Source organism: Eurypyga helias, unplaced genomic scaffold (assembly GCF_000690775.1).
Source record: "Eurypyga helias isolate BGI_N326 unplaced genomic scaffold, ASM69077v1 scaffold12693, whole genome shotgun sequence".
NCBI lineage: Eukaryota > Metazoa > Chordata > Aves > Eurypygiformes > Eurypygidae > Eurypyga > Eurypyga helias.
In genome coordinates this window covers 53064-71057 of record NW_010241977.1, presented here as the reverse complement: position 1 = coordinate 71057, position 17994 = coordinate 53064, and the positions used below count along the sequence as shown (strand labels likewise).

At 49.5% G+C, this 17994-nt stretch overlaps 1 protein-coding gene across 3 annotated transcripts in view; it reads right to left on the bottom strand.

Annotated features, from left to right (window-relative positions):
* Positions 1–3513: 3513 nt before the first annotated feature.
* TAOK1 (TAO kinase 1) overlaps positions 3514–17994 on the bottom strand; it is a 34780-nt gene continuing 20299 nt past the window's right edge. Inside the window, exons 12-19 of one of the 3 annotated variants that reach the window (XM_010148927.1) lie at positions 17423–17557; positions 16603–16839; positions 15696–15824; positions 13943–14146; positions 12940–13179; positions 9080–9292; positions 7800–7982; positions 3514–4164 (exon numbers count right to left, since the gene is read on the bottom strand). In XM_010148927.1, coding sequence (XP_010147229.1) covers positions 3703–4164; positions 7800–7982; positions 9080–9292; positions 12940–13179; positions 13943–14146; positions 15696–15824; positions 16603–16839; positions 17423–17557 — 1803 coding nt within the window. In that variant the 3' untranslated portion in view covers positions 3514–3702. The remainder of the gene's footprint in view (positions 4165–7799; positions 7983–9079; positions 9293–12939; positions 13180–13942; positions 14147–15695; positions 15825–16602; positions 16840–17422; positions 17558–17994) is intronic. The other 2 variants (XM_010148928.1, XM_010148929.1) reach the window with 2 other exon arrangements.

Sequence of the window (17994 nt, the reverse complement as noted above, 5' to 3'; positions counted from 1 at the left end):
ACGTTTCTTCTGGAGCGGGAGGGTTGGGCGGGATACAGAGCGATGCCAGCCCGGCCCCAAGCCAGGCAGGGGAGGGCTGCGGGGAATTTTTGGTGGGAAGCGTGGTTATCGTACGATATTTAGGTTTTCAACCCCCTTTTGGAGCCCCCCAGGCTGGGAGCGGATGCAGGTGAAACAGAGCTGCGGGCTCTGTGTCGGAGCTGCATCCGAGAGCACGCGGGGCTCAGCAGGGATGAGGGACCGGGGGGAACAAGGGAAAGGTGGTCCCTTTCACGGCTTTTAATGAAATAAAAATCAAAAGAAATGCAAAGCGGAAAGAGGTGAAAATGATGGCTCCTCTGGGGCTTTTTTTTTTTTAGTATCTCTGGGCTAAACTACACCAGAACTTTAGGTCTTTGCAAGGGGAGAGAAAAATAACCACAGAATGAAGAGATTTCAAGGGTCAAGCTGGTGATCTGAAAACACTGCGGTAAGGTTTGCCAAGTAGTCCACACAAAAGTTTCCCCAGTGTTAAATACGAACACAAAAAGATGTACGAGAACATCTTTGCTGAGGTACTGGAGTAGGTGCCACACACTTTACAGATTACAGTAAAAAGCAAAGTTAGGGCATGACTGCAACGAGCACAATGGGGAGCAATCGCTCTCGCTTTTAAAAACAGAGTTTGCAAACTGATTCAGAGAGTGTTTGCGTCTCTCTAGCGCACAGCTGTTGACGTATCTCGGAAATACACCCAAGATACATCCAAATTCTCAACGCCACGGGCCTCCTCGCACACCTCCAAGGCCCAGCCTGACCCTGCGTCCCTCCGGCTAGTGGCCCTGGGCTGCTTTCTCTCCAGATCAGGCTTGTTTGGGAGAGTTTTCCTTCCCCCACGTACACACAGGGACACACACATTTAGACCAGTTGATCTGAATCAGTTTTTGCAAACTATTTTAATTAAAATATTAACTTGTTGGAATAGTCCAGGTCTGCACATGATATACATGTAAAAATGGTTACTACACAATTCCTTTTGAATACAAAAAAAGCCAATACGGGACAGCCATCATTTGGATTCAGCATTCAGTCATGCTTGACATTACACAAAGAGATGGGTGGAGAGAATTCTGTTGAAGTAGCTCAATTTAAGCCAGAGACTTTGACCAAATTCAAACCAAAACAGAAGCAAAAGAATGAACCCACTGAACTCGCAGGTATAGCCTGTCCCCGCTGTCGCTGCTGCTGTTTGCGATAGAGGAGCTGAACTTCCAAACGCCGTGTTAGCACCGTGCTCGGGGCACGCCCTCCACGCTCACGTGGCAAATCCCAACACGATTTTGGCCTTTTCCTTTCATTTCCTTTTTTGCCTGGTCTTTTCTAACCCCAGGAAAATACAGGTACCTTTCCCAAACCGGTCTCGCTGCGTTTCGACAACAACCGCAACGCAAAAGAATGACCCCCAAAACATCCAATTCCACATAAAAACATAGCAGAGGAAAGGACAGGACAAATCACGGTCACCACTCGTCCCCCGGGGGCAACCGGAGTCACCTCTGTGGGACCATCACCTCATCCCAGGCTTCTGTCAACTGTTGGCACTACAGAGTTCCTTCCGAAGGGGCTGCTCGAATGTATTTTGGTAGAGTTCCCACCTTTGAGTAGAGTGATACGCTACGTCAAGACGCTAGAAACCCTGGTTGGATTCACCGGACGCCGGCAGAAAGGTAAGGATTGGGAGCGGATGTTAATTTAGCTAACGAAAGAACGTCGCCCTGTTGAGAGTACTGAACAGCAGCGAGACACTATTTACTATATAAATATGTCACGTGGACAAACACATTCGGAAAACCTTGCTCTTGAGCCCTATAAACATATTAAAGGCAAATCCTAGAGTTAGCAGCTAGTGTTGTCTTCAAGATGATTAGTGTGCAAGGAAAAACATTTACAAAGAACCCTGGCTGGCCAGTCCCCAAGAGGGAAATCTTTGCCTCGAGCCAAACTTCATCCACCTGCTCCTCCCCAACCGCCCTGGAGCGCCGGCCGACCCAGACGGCACCGGCACGAGAGCACGGGGGCACCTCCAGCTGCCAGCACTAAGGGACGACCCGATGCCAACAAAGCCATTCGGTTAACGAGACCCCCCGCCCCGACCCCTTTTACCACCGTATGGATTTCCCAACCTCCATCGCTTCCTTTCAGTAGTACAGCAGCTCCAACGAGCCCTCCGGAAGTAGCGCCTTCTCGCACGGTGCGATACGCTTGCCCAAGGATCACAGCATCTCAAGGGACTGTAAATTCGTGAAGTATTGCAGCAACAAAAATAAGAAAAAGGAGCCTCACATGCAGCAAGATCTACAGTGGTTGGAAAGAGTCATTGGCTCAGCTCCTCCTGGTACACTGTGGCAACTAAACATTTAAACAGTTGGCTACACTCTACATGTAAACAGGAAATTGCAACAAGCCAAAAAGGTAATAAACTGGTGGATGTAGTGTAATAATGAAAAAACCCAATCAATGGCATTTTGTGACTATGGCATCCTTCAAAATACCTCTGGCATTTGAGACTGAGAGTCATTGGCTCAGCTCCTCCTGGTACACTGTGGCAACTAAACATTTAAACAGTTGGCTACACTCTACATGTAAACAGGAAATTGCAACAAGCCAAAAAGGTAATAAACTGGTGGATGTAGTGTAATAATGAAAAAACCCAATCAATGGCATTTTGTGACTATGGCATCCTTCAAAATACCTCTGGCATTTGAGACTGATTGGCTGAAAAGTCTAACGTTTCTGAACGGAGCAGCAAGGACTACGCTGGGCTCCAAGGATGACTCTGATGCTTAGCTAAAATGAGATGTCACAGTATTAGCTGTACAAGTGCCTCGCGCTCCTCTGCCCAGCCTCGTCTGAGCTACCCGCCGCACGGTCAGGGAGTGCCGAAGCAGGAACGCGGCCTCCAACATTTCTAGCCTGTTGCCTCCAAGACAGGTTTACCTACGCGGTTCTCGGGAAGCCGAGCAGCGCCTTCTGAGAGAACGTCCCTTCTGACGCGACACGGAGCGGGCATTTGGGTAGAAGGGGCCTAGCTGAGCCCTGGTGCCTCCCGGCCTCTCTCCTCACCCTTCTTCCTCACCTACAAGTCTTTGAAAATGCCTCTTGGCAGAGGCAAGACCCTAGAAATGTACCCAATTTAATGACAAATAAAAACGGAACAGAAGATCCAGCTGTTCCTCCCCTAGACGGTGGTTTAAAGGCAGCTCGCCTGGTTTTCGCAGGGTGGCAGTTCGAAATTCATGGGACATGGGGGGAGGTCTCCGTTCTCCCTCAGACCTCCCTTGGATGGCGCGATGAGGGCAGTCTGAGGCCCTTCTGTCCTGTCAGTAGGACGACCACCAGCCAACTCTTCTAATTGCATATTTCTCAGATGCCCTCCCAAGACCCCTCCAAAAAAGTAAAAACAAAAAAAACCAACAACAAAACGGGGGAAAAAAAAAAAAAGGAACAACAAACCACCCCCCCAAAACCCTGCAGCCAAGTACTATGACATCCCAGTTAGTAAACACAAAACGTAATGCTTTACAAAATGAATACAATATTCCATGTGCACCCAGCTTCCACACGTCAGCACCGCACTGAGGAGGCTGCTGGGCTGGTGTCTGTAGGCAGTTTCTGTTGGCAGACAGCTCCAGTGGAATTGCCACCCTCAGTTATTGTTTAAGTTATGTATAAGACATGTGTGAACCATTGGATATTTGTGAAGTAACACTTGTGCTCCTGCTCATGCCCTGTTCCGTCCGTCCCCCAGAAGCTGTCCGCCTCAGAGCCTGGGGGCTGTTGCGGACCCCTATAGCACTACTTCGAGGTACCCCCTGCATGGGCCCCGAGGGGTGACCCCATGGCTGGGGTCCACCTTGCATTGGATGGCCCCAAGCTTGTGGTGGGCCACCCATGGGATGACCCCAGTGAGGTCCTGCACCCCCAGTAGGATTGTGGGACCAGCCAGAAGCTCCCGGGTAGCTGTGGCTGAACGCCTCGGGGGAGAGATTAGAGAGAACCATATTACTAAAACCTAGCCTCATGCTTTCTGAGTCAAAGGCTTCGATCTCGCGAGCTTGACGCTCCAGCAGGCTTCGTATCCGCTCGGTACGCTCGTTCTGCAACGCCAGCATCTCCTCCTCAATCTAGGAAGGAAAAGAGAAGAGACAGTCTGTAGTAGCAGGACTCCTTCAAAGGCACAGCCTCAAACCTCCGAGGCACTCGTGACAGCCAGCTAATGAGGAACCTTCTCCCCACTGGACCTACACCAGCCCTCCACCGACACACCACCCCTCCTGAACGCACACGGCTGAGCCCTGCGCACGCCAAGGCCTGGCGAGCACCACTTGGAGGGGCTCGCTCCCCATTCCCTGGTCAATACAGGAGTTTTAGGGATGCAAATCCGAAGTCCGCAGTGACACAGAGAGCTTGATACAGGTTAATCTTTTAAGGTGCAGCAAAGCCTACAGCTTCCAGAAAAGCCTACTGGGAAAGCACCTTCAGAGGCAGCCAAGCACAGCCAGACACCTGCCAGCACAGCTTAACGTGACCTTCACTGCGGCTGAATCCGATGATGACGACAGCTGTTTTCCCCAGGACTCAACGTACGAGCCCACATCCAGTTTCCTCTCCAACGTTCACCGGCCGGATTTTCTCAGCTCATGTTTACCATCCCCTATCTATCCCTTTCCTAAACTGGTTTCATTGCCCTGATGCTTTCTCCAGGGCGTGTGGCTGAAGAAAGTAGGCAGCGATGTTTGAACCGCGTGGCAGATTATTAGCTAGCTGATATGCAAGCTAGCAACTCTCATTTCTTCCCCGTAACACTGCTCCACATCAGTTTCCAGGGGCACTTTGGCAGGGGCACTGGGATCAGCTCTCCAAGTACAGGAAACATGGGGCCACGGCCTCCCGACACCCATCTGACCGGGATGAAAGCCTTTCTTACTGAAATCTTTGCAGACAGGTGGAGATACGAAGAATCACTCCGTTGCCAGCACTGAAAAAAAGCTACTTTTGGCCTCGGTGAGAAAGACCAAACGGGTAAAAAGCAGCAGCCAAGACTTTCACAGCTCGCTGGCATCTCCCCTGCCGTCAGCAGCGCCGCGGCCAAGAGGGGTTATCTCGGTCTGTGCCGAAGGTACTGGGCAGAGCGCTGTACTGCTTGTAAGCACCCTCTGCCTTAGTCAGGGAACGTGCAAAGTGATTTCATCTGGAATTTAGGAAATGATCTGCTCCAGCGTGAGTCATCTCCTGAGCCATTTGGGGCTTTCAGAAACTGCCTTACCCACTTGCCTGTGCCTTAGGGCTGGGTGAGGGATATGGCCGTTGGAAAAGGCAGGAGAAGGTGCTTCGCTAACATTAGCTTTTTACAACGCTAAATCCATTTTCTTCCACGCCTGCTATCTAAGCAGAATCCTCCTTTTTTCAGTGTCTCCGACATGTCTGGCTGCACAGAGCCGTCGGTCTGCGGGAGAGCGTACCGCACGGGCCTTAGCACAGACAGGCCAGCCCAACGCGCCGCGTAGAAATGACATCGCTTAGAAACGACCTCAGGACGCAGGGCTCTGAAGATGCGGTGCCCGAGGCACGTGGGAAGGAAATGAGTAAATCTCAAGTCTTTTAAAGACCCTCCTGGGACACGCTCATTACTGGTGCAACACAAACAACGCAGCGTCAGGGTAGAGCTTGTACGGCCTTAAAGGCCGCACATCAATGGGGCCGGCTACTCCCTCCTTAGCCTAAGTCAGGTTTGTACGCTCTGGTGGGTTACTATGGTGATGGGCACCGTCAAAAATAAAGAGCACTGTGCTGAGGAGGAGGCAGAGTCCTGTACACACACTCGCTTCTGGAATCTGATTTATTGAGCATCAGGGACTGATTTTTTGCCACAGGCTACGTATATACCTGTGCATATAAACTCAGCTCCACCTGCCCTTTCTCCGGCTGCCGGCTTCAGTTGGCACATGCAAGCAAACACCGGGCGCCACCGCCCAGCGACCCACCCGAGAACACTCACCGCTCTCACAGAAACAGAACACCACCTCTCTCCCCAAAAATGCCTTTACGAAAGAAGGGGGCATCTACCTTTGCACCCACACGTTTTAGCCCGAGCCGCCGCTACGCGACGGCGACCCCACCAAGAAACGGAGCCTCATCGCTGGTCCGCGGCTTGGTGAGCTGGCTGCGCTAGGGCTGCACGGGTTGCTAAAGAAACCCACGGGACTTGAAGCACCACCCAGTTTTTTGCCGTTCTAAGGCAACAACATAAACACACACACGCAAATTATGCTAGGTCTTACTTGTATCGTTTTTTTTCCCTCTCTGTGATGCAGCATTGCTAAGCTTCCTATCACCACTACCGAAGCCAAATGCTTCGCAGGGGCCTTCCACGTGCAGAGACTTCAACCCCGGTCCACGCACCAGACTCACACGACACCCTTACTGCTTGATGTGCGTTTCCTAAAGTCCCTTTTAATGTAGCGGTGCAACACACGCTGCTCCCACAGCCAAGGAGCGATGACCAGCAGCAGGCTGGCCGTGGCTTACTTCTTCCCAGAGCTCTCACGGGATGATGCCACCAGAGGGCAACGCACACCCAGCCGAAATCCAGGGCTGCGATGGGAGCTGGCCTGGGCTGGAGCAAAATAACTAGGGATAGGGTCTAAAGACAGCTACTCCATGTGTGAGGTCCACACGGGAACTCTGCCTTCCTAAATTCAATTAATTCCAGAGCTTCAAGTCGACTTGCAGGGGGCCAAAACACAATAGGGCCGCGCTGTGCTCTCGGAGATGCTTCCTTGGCTCACCGTGAGGTGGAGCAGCTTTATTCTGACCAGGGCTCTCTCCATCAGCCCAGCAGCCATCTGTTAGGCCTCTGGGAGAAATTAAGTGTAAAGAACCTCGAGGCCACAGCGTAATTGCCCTAATTCAATAACCGCCGATCAGCAAAGGTGGGAACTGTGCGGGAACGGCGATGGCTGGGCAAATCAAAGGGGAAAAGTTTGCAGAAGGAAGGCTGATGGTGTGTTTCCTTTCACTGACTGGTGCAGTACCCTTCCCCTGGTCTGTGCAGGCCACTCATTTCTGCACACACACGTCTGGCATGGCACAGAAATTCATACTTCAGCAAGGAGCACCTTCATATTCACAGCCCGTTACAAGCTGAGGTCTGGGGAGCAGCAGGTCACCCGTACCCGTGGGTCTGGCTGCTTGTTTGTTTAGGGAGATGCTGCAGACAGCAGCATTTCCACAACAAGCATAATTTCATAGGGAAACTGCAGCCTGGTCTCCACAGACCGACAAATGGAGCACATCTGCACTAAAGTAATATTGCCATAAAACAGAGGGGCTTGAGTACATTTTACCTTTTTTTCCTCCCCCTTCCCCAAAGATACCTACTCCTGACACTAAGCAAATTCCAAAAGCTCCCACACCCAGCTTCAGGTTGTTACTGTCTGTTCTCAATGAGCTGTGGAAACTCATCTGCAGCTCAGAGACAGAACAGTTTGCTTTCCCTTCTGCCCAGAGAGGCACGACTGCCCCTGGCACACTTGAAGCAGCTCTATCCCAGCCAGAAGCTGCTCACACGGGCTGGCTGAGCTGGCAGGAAGTTCAGCCCCCGTGTCACTGAGCTATCATCCCAGGGAGGCAAATACCCAAATGATCTGTGATACTATGTACAGCACAGTAAAAGCGATTTCTCCCTCTATTGACAAGTACAGTGCAATTTAAGCTCTGAATACGGAGCGTGCTAACGATGCTCGTGTGCCCGTTTTACCTTCTGCTCAAGGAGGGCCCGACGGAGGGATACCCTCTGCTCAAGATCACGCAGCTCCCGATCATGCTGGGCTTCTGCCTGCATCTTGATTTTACTCTGATATGCATTCAGCAGCTCCAATTCTTGCTGCAGCTGCATCTTCAAAACCTGGCACTCTGCTTCCTGTGCTTCATCCAAACGCAGCTGGGGAAGACAGACAATAGAGACATTTCACTATGGGGTAACCACTCCTGACACGCCGGGGGAGGGCTGCGGGGAGAGGGTGAGGATGGGATGGGACTTTGTTTTCTTAGCAACACAATTGGTCCCTATTGTACTTCGTTTGACTGAACAGAGGACCTATAGTGACAAAGACCGGTGACAGCGGGCCCACAGCGCTGATGCAAGTGATGCTGATGAGCAGTGGTGCCTCGGGAACCACGATCCCTACGGCAGAGACCAGACTGCTGGAGGTGCTCACGGCTCTCCTTTTGCTAGGGGCAGAGAGAGGAACTCTCGCCCTGTTCAACCAGATTAACCAATCACCTGTACGTGAAGACTTCAGTCCATATCCCTGCCAATGCAGGACTCTGGGCAAAGGAAAGTAACGACATAAACCTCAAATCAATATGATACTGAACTTTTCACCTTCCCATACACGAATGAAGCCAGCTACCCTGCCTCACAGTGTCAAACCTCTGCAGAGCAATGTGCAAGAAGTGCAAAGAAAACTGCACATTCGGCTGTAGCAAGGACTCAAAGCATTGCTCATGTGGTCATTTCTTAAAGAAGGAGTCCCTTAAAGAAGGAATCACAGATCTTCCACAACACTTTTACCATTATTTCAGGCTTACACTCAGAACTCTGGACTCCTCCATGACTCAATGAGCATCTAGCACCTCCATGACTCGATGAGCATCTAGCACCAGCGTGACATGCTTTGGTCGGCAGCGCTGACAAACCAAAACCTACGTGGCTGAAGACAGCAAGCTGCAACGTTATTTAACGATGCTCTAACAAGGATGTTTATGGGGTCAAACTTCATGCAAAAGCAGTCTCGTGGCCACACAGATGCATCACTTTGCATCTCCATAACAGCAGCTTCAACTTCAACCAGCCTGAAAGGGGTAATACCTCTTTCCTCCGCGTTTGAACGCTGCTTTTTAAACACAGGGGAATGACCGCGCGGGGCACGGCACGCGGAGCAGGGAAGCAGAGAGCTTCCACCAGGATAGGGATGGGTTAAAATGCAAACGTCCCCATTTGGCTGAGGAACCCTGGGTCCCTCGGAGGCGACTCACAGCTTGTGTAGAGAGCATTTCATTAATGCTGTGATCATACTGCTCAGCCAGGATAGCCAGCTTCCGGGTCTGCTCCTCCTTGAGCCGTTTGAGGACAGCTTTATGTTCACTCTTTGGCGTGGTCTCCAGCAGATGGTTTCTCAGTGCTTTGTACTGTCTGGTTTGGATCTTGCATGTATCCTGAAACTGCTTCTTTATCTGTAGTTCTTTTGACTGGAAAGATGGAGGGGACACAAACAAAGAAAAAAAAAAAAACCAACAGCATGTTTCAAATGAGAGAAATATCCATTTGAATGGATATTTAGGATTACATTAAGGATATGAGTTCAAGAATCCACAAATGTATATTAACATCTACAGTGCAAGGAGGGAAGCAAAAATACACAAGAGGCAATGACTATTGCTGCAGCTGCTTTGACACTGCTACTGTGCGAAACAATTACCATACAGACACTTTTATAACAAAGATCCAGCCTAAATACAGCTGTCTCTGCACAAAGAGCCTCACATTTGTCACTGGACGGGATCCAGTCCTGGGTGTTGCTTTTCAAGAAAAAGTTCTTGAGGGACAGGACTAATATTTATCAGCACCAAAAGCCATACTTACACATGACCGTGCTTGTATGGCACATGAAGAGCGCTTAACGTTACGAAAAGAAGCGGATCCAGTGCATGGGAAGGGACAGGAAAAAGAGCAACCCTTTTCCCATTGAGGGTTTGATGAAGATCAGATGTATTCTAACCCTGGATATTAACAGCCTGGTTTTCATCAAGATACTCCAAAATGGCTGGGGAAGATCAGACACCTGAGAACTTGCACCGCAAGCAACAGGAGTGTTGTGGCAGTCCAGCAAACAAAACAATTCCCCAGGCCCAGGGGAGGCTGACTGGAGACTGAGCTTTCCCTTTGCACTTGCTAGCACCTCTGTATCCTTTAGAGACGCAGGAACGCTGGCAGGGAGACTCCTACCTCAGCAAAACCCAGAAGTGATGAGTGCATGCTATCCCCACGGTCAGCCACCGTGGCTAAATCCCAAACTGCTGAGGGTGGGAACAGAGCACAAGAACAGGCTCCTGTCCCTTGAGTAACTTGGAAGAACTGTGGGATGTGAACCAGCACAGCAGAGATGTGCCTGTCTCCCATCACTGCCTGCTCCTGGGTCGGTGGTAAGCACAGCACCTCTATCTGCCTAGAAAGAGGTGGTGGGATCAGACAATACATCCAGCCCAATTTAGACATTACAGACTCACATGATGGTTTTGGTTGGAAGGGACTTTAAAGCCCACCCAGTCCCACCCCTGCCATGGGCAGGGACACCTTCCACCAGACCAGGTTGCTCCAAGCCTCACCCAGCCTGGCCTTGGACACTTCCAGGGATGGGACATCCGCAGCTTCTCGGGGCAACCTGTCCCAGTGCCTCCCCACCCTCTCCAGGAAGAATTTCTTCCTGATGTCCCATCTCCATCTCCTTATTCCAGTTTAAAACCCTTACCCCTTGTAGAGCTCTTCCACCTTGTAAAAAGTCCCCCCCAGCTTTCTTGTAGCCTGGCACTGGAAGGGTCTTTAAGGTCTCCCCGGAGCCTTCCCTTCTCCAGGCTGAACACCCCCCACTCCCCCACAGCCTGTCCCCATGGCAGAGGGGCTCCAGGCCCTGGAGCATCTTCATGGTTTGCTGCATAAACCAACAACTCCACTTTGTGAACCTGCTGCAGAGAACAGGACAAAGAAGGGTTTCGTTCAAACCAAAACATGTATCGCAGAGAGGGACACATCACTCTTTCAAGATTCATAGGAAGTTATTTCCCTCCAGGAAACCTTTAAGGTTGTTTCTCCCTGTCCTTAAGGGAAGTGTCAGCAGGTTACACATTCCTGTCAGGGACCTGGTCACAGCCAAACACCAGCAACCCCGTTTGTCCTCACTTTCTGTGAAGTCTTGCTTGGACACCAGACAGTTTACAGGCTTCCAACCCAAAGGCTTCAACAACAGGAAACAGAAGGGAGGGGTAAGGTTTCCAGTCAGACTTCTGACAAGCTCGTTTTGACCCAGTATTGTGAAATACCAGCAAGAGGGTATTTGCATCACAATTAACACTCGAAATAATAACAGAGCAGTTTTCACTGACGGCTGAATTCTAGTTATCGGTGCTTCTGGTGCTGTAACAGTGGCAACAGACACTGACCGTTAAAAACCTACTTTCAGGACAAAGGACCTCACTAAATAACAAAGGGAAAGGCTGAAACATGTGCCCTTGAGGGAATACGTTGCTGGAGAGAGAAACAGAACGAGTCAAATTATCTATTCAATTAAGCATACTTGCCTGCATTAGTCAGAAGCAGAAGGAGTTAATAGTAGGGAACAGCCTGGATAAATAGGGGATTGTACTCCAAACTGAATGGTTGTCCAGCAGGCTGCATTATTAGCACTGTGTGTACGCAAAGGTGCTGGATTGACAGCCCAAGCCTGAAATCCTTCACTAATCGCAGAACAGCCACGCAAGGCAAAGCACAAGCTTTCCATGCCGCCTGGAAAAAGCTCCAGCCCTGTCCTCACTGGAAAAGGGTTGAAGGGCCTGCAGAGGTGAGAGGGCAGCCCAGACAGACCCAGCCTGCTGTCCCGACTGCCAGCTGGGGAAGGCCAACGGACACGCTGCCTGCCGGTGTTCGCGCCGCATCACCTTGGGGAGGCAGAACTCATTCATGCTAATCTCGGAAGGATCAGCCTAATACAGCTGCTTCGGTTCTGTTCAGCTCAGAGTGCAGCGCAGCCTCCCTGTGAAGTCATCAGCTATTTATACACTATATCCTTGGAGATCCTCATCCGCGATCAGATGGTCCCCTGTTCTCACAAGCCAGGTTTGCACCATTCAACATTATTCTAATATTGACAAATCAGGTATTTGGGGTGTTTTTTTCGGTTGAAGTTCTACTTTCAAGTTGGTTATTTTCTCTGTAAGCAGATAATTTGCAGGTGGTGAAAACAAAGTCAGATGGGAAATATCACGAAGAGGGAAGACCCAGAACAACAAAGAAACCTCACGCTCTGTATGCCATACACTCATTCTGTCACTGGCACAGCCGAACGTTGGGTGGAGAGGAGAAGTCTGGCTCCTCCAAGGAAACGCACCCAGCAGCTTTGTGAAAGGCCTTCTCAGACACTTCAGAATAAACCACTGGATGTCTCTGGATGAAGAAAAGGCTTACAGTGAAAACACTAAAAGCCTCAATTACGGAGGCCGGATGGTTCTGGTCAGCCACCGCAGTTAGAAGGGCAGCATGAGAAGCCCTGAGCACAACCCAGCAAAGGTCACTGCCAGGAGCTTCCCGAAGACACTGCACTTGGCTGGACTCTCTCTTCCCCCCACGCCTGCTAGAGCACCAGCCTTAATATAAAAACAATTATCAAGGTGAGTTAGCCAGGACTGACAGAGCAGTTCATTTTGATGCACACAGCAACACAAGGGGTTGGGTTTTTCTTTAAAATGACACTGCTAGAAAAATAGATGTTATTCTTGTATATGGAGGGAGAACAGGACCAGAAAACGGTCTGAGTGGGAGAAAAAAGGACATTGCAAAGATTCAAATAGAGTGCTGCTATGAGCGGCCTCCAACACGCTGCAGCCCTGAAGACTGCTGTGGCTTACACGTGCGGTGCCTGCGGCGCTGCAGGCGCGCCCTGGCACTTACACAGCTCGGCCAATACGGTGAATTTGTAAAAAGGCTATTTGTCACACCTCTTCCAATTCACAAGCTCCAAAACACCTTGGACCGGCACACACCGAAAACGAGAACAGAGCGGCAACGAACTGCTCCACGACGACCACCAGCAGCTCGCGCCCGGAGCTCCAACACCACTTAGTACCTTCAGGCTCTTGGGCTGCTGCCGGACCTCCATGACGTGCTTACGCCTCAGCTCCCGCTCCCGGCGCTTGTTGTATTCCAGCTGGTTGGTGAGCTCGGTCTGGTGCTGGAGTCGGATCAGCTCACAGCGCATCTTCTGGATGGTGCTGAGATGGCGGAACTCCAGCTCCTGCATGGACTCGTGCTGACGCAGCAGCATGGCGTGCTCCAGGTCCTTCTGTGTCTGCCTTTTGTTTAACTCCTGACAGGAGGACAGAGGGAACGATTAGATTCTTTGTACTTACTTGGATTTCCTGTAAGACATTTCACGTTGTTCACAAGGGCATTTCTCCCTTTCCAAGGCATTTGAGGACAAAGCGCAGAGTTTCTACCTCTTATCAGAACCAGACAGCACCGCCACCGCTAATTTTTCCTTCCTCGTTTCACTTTCCTTCTTCCTGTTCTAGAGGCTCAACAGCAGTCACAGTAGACATTAACTATGGTGTCTGTTGACTTTTTGGACCTAACAATTCTCCCACAAGAGGGCATTAATCTGAACATTTGATTCTGCATGATCCCCTAAACGCCACAGGGATTACCAGGTGGCACTGCAAAACGTACTGAACTAGCATTTTGCCAAACAAAAAAAAAAAGTAATTAGTAATTAACACTTCAGTGCGACTGGAGTTGGATTATCATGGAATGGTTTGGGTGGCAAGGGACCTTAAACATCACCCAGTCCCACCCCCTGACATGGGCAGGGACACCTTCCACTAGACCAGGTTGCTCCAAGCCTCATCCAGCCTGGCCTTGGACACTTCCAGGGATGGGGCATCCACAGCTTCTCTGGGCAACCTGTCCCAGCCCCTCCCCATCCTCTCCAGGAAGAATTCCTTCCGATATCCAATCTCAATCTACCTGCTGTCAATTTAAGGACGTTAGCCCTCGTCCCGTTACTTGCAGGTGCTCCTGCTGGATGCATTTCACACAGGGGTTCCAGGTCTCATCTCCACCTCTTCTCTTACCTCCCGAACCAGGTCCTGCTCCAGGTTATGGCGGCCAAGGAGCATCCGTCTCTTAAAGCGGCGACACTCCAGCTCCAAGTACTGCCTCTGACGCCTCAGTAAATTGGCTTCTTCCTCTGCCTGAAAATGCTGGATGTTCTCCTTCTGCTTGGAGAGCCACTCCTGCTTCTCCTTCTTTGGAGTGCTCTGGTTTTCATTCAGCTCCTGATAACAGCAAGGTAATTAATTGTGGAATAGTCACATTAAGCTCTTTGGCCCTGAACAACTGGACGGACCTGCCTAATAAACTACGTTGCAAAGCCATTTCACCTCGTCTTCTCGTGGCTGGTACCAGCCCAGCCCTTGCCAAACGCATCATATTCTGTATCTAAGGGCACACCAGGAGATGATTCACAGCGCAGCAAATTTAACTACAACTTTTTGGCCGTTAAAACGGATAATAGACAAAAAATGCTGGTTCTTGTCCACCATTTCCAGACATATATATTAGCTCAAAATGTAACACCAGTGGTTTGCCAGTGAAAGCAAAGATACTTGGAGGTCCTGCCATACTGCTTGGCAAACGTTTTCACAGGCTCCCAGAGGACTGAGGGGAGGAGGAAAGTGGTGTCATCTTATTGTTCATACAAAATGCCAGCCACACGAAGCACATCAGAAAATGTTTGCGTCTTGCTTGATCAGAACACATACACATTTTGGCAGGAACAGAGCCACCCACCGAAACGCCCTGACTTAAAGTTCACGGTTTCCACAACGGTATTAAATTCAATACATAGTTTGAGGCATCTTTGGCAAAAGACTCTGCTTCCTTGAACTAAAGATGCCCACATGGCAACTAGACTCGTCGTGATACACTTTGACTCAAGCATGAGGCAGAACCCCTCTGTCTTTCAGCAGCGTTTCCTGGTGCTCTGATCTGCTGCCCACTTAGAAAGACATTCCGTGTTATTATAAAGAGCCCACGCTACTATGGTTTTTGTTAGATCTTTCTTGGCTCTGCTGCTCTTTACCCTTTTTTTTTTTTTTCTCTCCTGGGAAATGTCTGTGTTTGGGAATATTCCCCTTCGGAGCAAGATCCAAAGTTGCGTCACACAAGCTGATGGTTGAGCACTAAATGGTTCGTTCAAAAAAAATTATTTATAGTCCTTATCGTTTCAGCCACTCCACAAAAAGAATCAGGAAGTTTGATCCTAGAGTTTCTCTGCATTTCACAAAGGTCATGGTTTTCACTACAGGGATTATTAAACAATTCCACAGCTTTCTCCATTCACATTAAATAGCGTTTTGCAGATATTTTCCTCAAAACCAATCTGCAGGTCATCCTTACTGCTCTGCCTTCTTGCTGCTGCTGCAGAAACATCACTGAAGCAGTAAGAAACTTCACCAGCTGCTGCAGCGCACGCTCAGCATCTGCAGCAACAAGGTATGAGAAAAATGCACGTGACCTTTCTTCAGCTGCCTTTTTTCAATCCTTAGGATTGCCAAATTTGCATGTTTCTGGCGAAAAAATAATATTAAACAACGGAGAGGTTTGTACTTTCACAAGATAAACACATCGGTGCCAATATATAAACAAACCCTCTTACTCCGAGGTGAAAGATGGGTAACAAATACAGCACGCGCAGGCCTGCTCACGAGATGCAGAACTCGCTGCAGTCCAGCAAAAGATCTCCTGCGCAGTGGCACTTGTACTGCTGAACGTTCCCCCTCTCGCACTGCGCCACCCTCACATTTCTCATTACAGAGGAGTTACCTCTTTCAGCTGCTCTTTACGGAGTTTATACTCTCTCTTCTGGGACTCCAGGAAACTGTTCAATTCTTTTTTCTGTTGGGCCTGAATATGCTGTTGAAACTTCTTTTCTTCATTGGCCATGACTTTAGCCTACAGCAAATCCAGCAGCAAATCAGTTTGAATCCCAACGGATCACAGCCCACGTTCCCTCTCAGCCCCAAGACCTGGAACTCACGGTACAGCCACCACGACACTCACCATGACTCCGACTAAGTGCCACTCTCAGGAGCTTGCCCTCGCCCTCCTCTCATTCCACCCCCCCATCAACGCACCCAGAGGTCGTCCTTTCCCAGTGCCTCGTTTCCTCAGCCTATCGCTCAGCTAGTCTTGCCTAACGAGGGGACTTCGTTATGATACGAACACCTTACAACAAACTACATCCTTAGCCCTCCACCGAGAGACCCAAGATGACCAGAGAATCCATAATAACCGCTGAAGGTGACATCACTTCATTATCCATTATTTTAAGGCATATCCATATCCATAAGCAACCGGACGGGGAACATCTAAGCGTGGCCGGCACCTTTCTCTGTGGGCTAATCTGCCTCCATAACACGTGTCGCAGTCAGTTATTGACAGCTCGTAGATGGCCAAGGAGAGGACAACCCTTACAGTAGTTTTTCTGGGGTGGGGACGCTAACACTGAGTATAACGCACTGCGATGAAGGACATACCTTTCCTCTAGTTACAAAAACCCCTTAGTGTAAGGAGGTGATGTATTGGCCTTTGTCTAATTAGCAATTTGCTTGGCTCCTGCAAACAGAGACACGTCGTCGACTACCATGTCATCTCTTCATCAGCGAGGGGAAGCGGACAATTCAACGCAACGAACAAACACAGGCTACTCTGCTAAACCGTAGTCGCCTACCTCTTTTTCCATGGCGGCTTGGTGCTTTTTAATTAGCTTTTCCATTTCTGCAGCAAAATTGTTACGCTGTGTTTCAAGATCTTTGTCCAACCTGAGGCGATGCTCGTCCATCTCTGCCTTCAGTTTATTCTCTAACGCCATCAGTTGCTTCTGGTGTTGCCGTCTCATACGTTTATAGCCAGACATCTGCTCCCGGAGTTCGGAGTCTTGTTCATGTTCCTGCATTTGCCTTGTCACCTAGGAAGGTAACCACATCGGGCCAAAGGAAGTTAATGCTTCTTAATCTGCTTTTCAGCAGTCCTCAAACCACAGAAGAAAGCTATTCAGTAAAGAAATGTGATTTTGTTGCAGAGAAAAGCACACATCCTAATGGCAGCCGAGCAGATTAAAAGCTGAATTCTGCTCTAGGAGATAAGCTCACAGGGGCTCCGGCAGAAAAACTGTACAATTGTTACGAAGCCGGTACTAAATAACGTCTTTTTAGCCCACTGCAACGAGTGTACATACACACGCCCTCCCCCCCGGCCACGACATGCGTATGAAAATAAAAGCCAGCTTATTGTTTTACACCGTTTCCTGCGTTTTGCTAGGCATACTGGTTTTGAAAATCTCTCATGTACCCAAAGCACGTTTGCCCAGGTGTCGCGTTTTAAGCTTTTATTAACGTACTTTAAACCATTTCAGCGATACCACCTCAGTCGAGGAGGCCAGCTCGTGTTCTGCTGAAACCCTAACGGCTCGGAGGAGTTCCCCAGCCCCACGTAGGTTCCCAGTCCCCCCCTCCTTGCGCGGCGGCGCCGAAACAAAACCCCGCTCGTACCAGCGACGCTGTGCGTATGGTAGCAAAGTGCTCTCGGTTGCGATAGTGAGACTTGTGGCGAGATACTTGGGGAGGAGACTGGGGTTCCGATGCCCGTGTTCGAGGATCCGATTCCTCTCGGTAGTTTTCTTCCTCCTTATCAGCAAATATTAAGGTGAGGGAGTAAAGAGGGACTGAGTTAGTAACGATTTTTATTTTGGTCTGGTTCAAAAGGCATTTTAAAGGAGGAAAAAGCATTTTACATTTAGCAGCCCCGAAAAATCCTCCTGCCAGTAAGTTGGAGGAAGGAATGTACTGCCACGAGAGCTCTGGTCTAGGATCCTTGCTTTTGGAAACTTCATTGCGCATTTTTATTACTAGGAGGAAAATTACTAATTAAAGCTGAAAATGAGAAAAATAAATGGAAAGCTGAAAACTGAGGTAAACAGTTTCCTTCAACAAAACATAAAAGCTATAAAGTAGATTATATCAAGTTGGAAAGAAAAAAAAAACCACCATCATCTTTGTAACCCTGAAAGACAGAGGAAGATCTTCATTACACCCACTACGGAAATACCTCAAAGCAAATTTTA